This window comes from Papilio xuthus, unplaced genomic scaffold (genome assembly GCF_000836235.2).
Source record: "Papilio xuthus unplaced genomic scaffold, Pxut_1.1 DF829660.1, whole genome shotgun sequence".
Classification (NCBI taxonomy): Eukaryota; Metazoa; Arthropoda; class Insecta; order Lepidoptera; family Papilionidae; genus Papilio; species Papilio xuthus.
In genome coordinates this window covers 1,096,945-1,102,944 of record NW_013528989.1, presented here as the reverse complement: position 1 = coordinate 1,102,944, position 6,000 = coordinate 1,096,945, and the positions used below count along the sequence as shown (strand labels likewise).

At 31.6% G+C, this 6,000-nt stretch overlaps 1 protein-coding gene across 2 annotated transcripts in view; it reads right to left on the bottom strand.

The window, feature by feature from the left end:
- LOC106115966 (uncharacterized) overlaps window positions 1–6,000 on the bottom strand; it is an 88,362-nt gene that overhangs the window by 52,430 nt on the left and 29,932 nt on the right. For both annotated transcript variants that reach the window (XM_013309648.1, XM_013309657.1), the window contains exon 18: window positions 588–2,038. In XM_013309648.1, coding sequence (XP_013165102.1) covers window positions 588–2,038 — 1,451 coding nt within the window. The remainder of the gene's footprint in view (window positions 1–587; window positions 2,039–6,000) is intronic.

The following is a 6,000-nucleotide window of genomic DNA, read 5'->3' as shown; positions in this document are numbered from 1 at the left end:
AAATGCTTCTGTTTGTGAGCATTGCTTACGTAACAAACATTAATACATACGCTTCGAGTTAATTAGATAAAAAGACAGACGGAAAATCCTCTAATGAGTATTTAAAATTTACCTGTTAAGGTTTCACTAATATCTACGTACATTTTTAAAAATTAGTCAACACGTTGAGATCTACAAAGCCAGTAATTAATATAAAAGATAAGGGTGAAGGGTGAAATCGGCCCAATAGGAAAAATTCTCATTGGGCCGATTAGTCAATGAACGCAACATGAACAAAAGAATAGCAATTATTCTGATTGTTTCTACAATCTAAATCTCTCTCCTCAAAATCCGTTAAACCAGGGCAGGGCAAAAGCTATTATTATTTTTTTCATGGCTGTTATTCCAGAAAATGTAATCCATAGTTGCGTATTATTATAAATCAAGAATAAGTTTCGCGTGGAATAAAAAAGCGTCTATGCCAAATTTCAGCAAGATCCATGCAGCCGTTCTTAAGATACCTTCTTACAAACATCCATCAATCTAAACTTTCGCATTTGTAATATTAGTAAGATAAGAAGATTGTATGGAGACTTGATAGTTCTTACCTTGATCTTCTCGGAGATGTTAAAATTGTTAAAGGTCCAGCCGATTTCCTTCTATCCTTCACAACTGGAACAGCTAACAAACATTCTTCTTCCGATTCTGAACCACTTTCCCAACTTATACTTGCTGGAGCTGACATTCTTCTATCTGGTATTCTTTTCGGTGGTTCTAACATTTCTCTAATCACTTCACAAAATTTACAAGCAGTTGCTTCAGCTATATATGCTTTTGTAATAGCATACGCATAGTTCTCTAAGAAACACTTATGACAATCTGGTACATAATTATTCTCCAAATCAGTAGATTCTTCACTAGGTTCTTGTTTCTTTAACATCATCTTCTTTTCTATTGCTATATTCTTCTTTGGTGTACGCTTCCTTTCTTCTTTATGTCTCTTTTCTTCTTCTAATTTTTTCTGTCGTATTTCCTTCAAGCACTCATCCTGGTCGTTGTAATATTCGATGCATCGGCGTTCATTTTTGGACGGTTTTGTTGGACTTTTTTTTCTTATCTTTTTCGTGCTAATATTAACATTAAGCGGTTCGATTCGCAATGATTTCATTTGTTTTATAATATGCTCTTGCACATAAGGCCTGGTGTACGACGAATCGTCGACAACATCGCCAATATTCTGATCCGTATTTGTTTTGGCACACGCGTCGTTGTCTTTGTTTCTATGAACTTCGTTTTGTTTACTAAAATCTTTGATCTCGCGATCTCCGTTGATTTTATAGCCGTTTTTTTCAGCGCACATCACAGACGATGAGTCATCGTCGAGACATGTTTCGTAACCGTCTATCTCATGATCGATGTATAAAAGTGTATTATTTTCTTCCTGGACGGATATTCTAGTTGTTGTATCGTAAAAGCTACTCGCTTCATCTGTTGGTGAATTCAAACACTCTTTCCAACTTTCATCACTTTTAACCTTATGTAAAACTTCTGTAGTTTCGCCACAATCTTTCCAATACTTTTCGAAACTGATTCTCTCTAAACCTGTTGGTGTTACTGCGAAAACCATCTCATCGGATGTTGACAAATCTTTGCTATTTTGTTTTGACAAACTTCGACTACCATTTGTTTCTTTCCTATCTGCAGATTTACTTCTAATATTGAATTCTCTTGGAGAAACTAAAACATCGTCTTCAGTTATTGTCATATCATCATCTGGTTCGTCTAAAGACTCTTCAGATTTCGAAGATTTGAATTCCGTTATACCATTCATCTTTTCTTTATCTAGCTGATCTTTACTAATATGATCTACTTTTTGATCTCTTTTGCATTCGTCAAAACTAAGATCGCATAATGCTGATAATTCATCATCTTTGATGGATGCTTCCTCTGGTTCTAAGCATATTTGTACAACTTCTAAACCTTCTCCGTACTCTTGTAGACATTCGTGAAATGAGTCCATGCCAGTGTGGTCGTCTGATGCGATAGAGTTAACACATTCCTGTAAATTTATAAATAATTACTTATCAAGAAATAATAATTCCAACAGTCCATTTTGTTTAATATCAAATAACATCCGCGGTTATCAGCAGTACTTCGAAGAAAAACAGGAAAAAAATACAAAAAAATCTTTTGTGGACAACATTTATTGCAATACACATATCAAAGCTCGTGGGACAACATTTATATTTATTTCTAGATACAGTGAGATAAAGACATAGTATTGTTCGCGCCAATTCGCCGTTGCGCTAAGCGCCTACAATTTTGTGAAGAGCAACATTTTTTTACCACTAGTGGACAACCTACACAAACCAAGATTTTGTTAATAGTAATTTGAATTTTTAACCATTCTGACAGTCTGTACTCGTTGAACGCTAGCTGAATACACATCTCTTTCCTCTTTGGCAAAAATATTTTCAACTCCGTAGTTTCGACCTAATAACTTCTACAAGTATTATATCAATATTTGTTTGGTTTTCTAGTAAAATCTTTGCAAAAAAAAAAATAACCAAAAAATTTTTTTTTAACAATCAACCAAATATATTCACAGCTCTTAACTTAAATACAATTTGAACATTATTCTAGAAAATTATATTTTAAAACTAAAAAGATTTACCGTGGATTTCTGAATCCAAAATCTCCGTTTAAAAGTAACGACAAATATGACGATATGTTTTATACAGAGAATATAACGTCAGAAACCCACGGTTAGTGCAAAACTGTTAAAAAATTATCTTATAGTTCTAGAACTACAGTTTTACAACACATTAAATAAGTTTCAACAATGTCTTTGAGCTTTGCAGCTAATAAAATTGCAGGCGCAGTTTTAAAAAGGAATGAGATCTGGGCTTGAATAAAAATTGTAGGAGAAAAAGATTTATGTCAAATATGTTTCTTAATATACTTGTTTGTATTTATGTATTTTGTTTGTTGTAAATTTTTACACATTTAAACCTAATACGAACACTAAAATATATTCCACTATTCTCTCGATCTTCTTAATCTATGATATGTTAAGATTTACCTGTATAAAAATTATAGAATGAGATTAAAATTAATTAAATAACCGATGACCTGGTCAAGGTTGCGAGAGCGTCCTGGATGCGGGTGGCACAAGACCGGTCATCGTGGTGATCTTTGGGGGAGGCCTATGCCCGAAGTGGGCGTCTCATGGCTGACAAGAACAAGAAGAAATAAATAACAAAAATTACAATTCCAAAAAGTGCAAGTATATTTTTATTAAGTCACAAATGGACGGTGTTTTGAGCTAAAATTATTATAAAATATCGTAAGAAATTTTGTAAAAATAAAAAAAAATATTAAGTAAACTTTATTTAGGTGAACAATAATATCACATTAAGAGAAATTGACCATAAACAATGGCTTATTTTCAATTTTCAATTCCCATATTTTTTTAATCTCTGAAATTAGCTACAAATGGCCTTTTTTTTGATCAAAGATTAATTGACGATAAATACACACATATATCTGTCTCTTTCGCACATTATACTTTCGCATTTTTTGTCTCGTTCACGAAAAATTTCTACAGCTAACTAAAAATACAAAAAAAATCTATCCAATACGCTTTTTTATCTATAATTTAAAGTTAAAAGATCACATTTATATTACACTATGACAATTAACAAATTCAAATGCTTTTCAGCACTATTTTTTTTATTAGTTTTTTTTTTTAATAAAAAACATCAATCATACTGCAAAGGTACATCAAGAATTACATAAATTAAGTTTGGATACTTTAAATTATTAATTTACTGTCTTATTTTTTTTTATAATTTGACAAAAACTATTTGACTAAGTTACAACTAACAATTATAGATATATTTTCTACAACATGTAAAATTTCTTTTAAGATTTAATTTTATTTTCTTGGTTTTTTGTTCAATAAAAACCCTGTCAAAAATGGGTTTTTTGTCATCAATCGGCCCAATGGTTCTCTATTGGGCCGCCAATTCGACGAAAAGCGCCGTAAAAATGGAATGTTGTTATTTCGGTCATATTTTAATTAAATATATCTGTATCTTTAACTCTACCTCACTATTTTGGGAGTCAGGTGCTAATCGGCGTACTAATCAATCGACCCAATCGGCTTTTTTTACTATCGACTCAATCGGCTACATAGAGAAAATCACTTTGGGCCGATAGATTGGTAAGCCGATCGACCCAACAAGAAACACCCTCTATTTTGCGATATTATTTTGTGAATTGACTTTATCTTACATAATTCGATAATTACACTGACGTATAGTTCATGAACTCTGCAATTAATTGCCAACACTATAAACTGTCAGTTTGTTCACGATTATTGCTAATTAACCGTGGGTTTCTGAAACCAAAACCAATGTATAAAATACAGAGATAACGACATGTTTTAAACGGAGATTTTGGTCTTAGAAACCCGCAGTAGAAGAATTAAACCACACTCTTTACAAATGAAACTTTTTCTAGAACTATTTATAGCTTTATCTTTCCTTTATATCTTCATTTCCGTATCTTTTGTTTCTTCTAAATTATCTTTCCTTGGCATTTCAATACTGACGGTGTAATTGAATTTGTCTGTTTATCATTTCATTGTGATCTCTGCTTTTATCTTCGGGGCAGCGTATGTATGTGTGGGCATGTTTACATCTTGTCTGCATTGCAACTGCAGCTCCATTATGTCACGATGCAGTGACATAATTAGACGAAGAATTTTTGTGAAGTACTCGATTTTCTGCAATTACGATAATTTGCTATTTAAAATATTCAGGAGTCGATTTACGAGTATTTTTTATTTTTTGTATTTAACTAAATGATAAACAATAATTTATAAATTAAACGCTCTAATAAAATAAAAAAAAATTAAGAAGCCAAATGGGATTCAAAAAGACTACTTATTACAGGTTAAATACTCAATTTAAGAAATTTAAAGTAGTCGTTAACAATATTGGTGTAACATAATGTAAAATTAATGATTTTATTGAAATTTTGAAAATTATGTTAATATTGGTTTTTTTAAACCTATATGAATATAAGCTGCAATAGATGGAATTTTTCAAGCAAAAATGAATAAGTCGAATTTCCCATATGTTGTATTCTAAATTACCTATAAAATATACCCAAACAAAAGGCCTCCGGAGAGCTTTTTAAAGGTACGCGTCCATTGTCTCGCGCCGGACGCATCTACGGATTTAACGGACCTTGTGTTTCGACGCGATCGGCGCGGATGATGGACGCGTACCTTTATGCCTCACTTCTATACTCCAGATTACTTATCTTTAGATTATTTAATGCCAATACATGATTATTGTTAGACTAACTATGGGTTTCTGAGACGGAAATCTCCGTTTAAAACATACTGTTCCTGTGTGGTCCAAAATAATGATAGCGATGTCGATATGAACAGAGAGTTTGTATTCAGAAACCCACTGTAATGCATGCAAAAAATATTGTACACTAAAGGGATATTTTAACAAAAATTTATCAATAGTCAAAATCCAGTTCAAAGCAATGCATTAGAGCGGTAAAAAAGTCCCTTTACTGTACAAAATAATTATGAAAAATATTAGAAATGTTCACCGTGTGTTTCCACTGCAGATAAATTAGTAATAAAACATATTGTTATCCGTTTTGAGTGAAAACCGAGACATCAATATGTTGTAAATGTTGCAGTGGAAACCTACGGTTAATAAAATAGCATGCTAGAAGATTTAATAGGTTTATACAGCTCTAAGCATTCTGTGAAATCAAAGCTTTAATAAAATAAAAATGATAACTTACTTTTGCACTTTTTCCCCTCAGTGTACAATATTAGAACTTACACTATATTTTAAATAATTACGTAAAAAAAAGCAATTTTAATTAAAAAAAAATAACCAAAGAGGTTGTAATTCTTTAAATCGTAATTTAAGAAAAAAAATCCTCGCTATTTTGTAGTATCGTTTTAATTGATTTACTTTAAATATT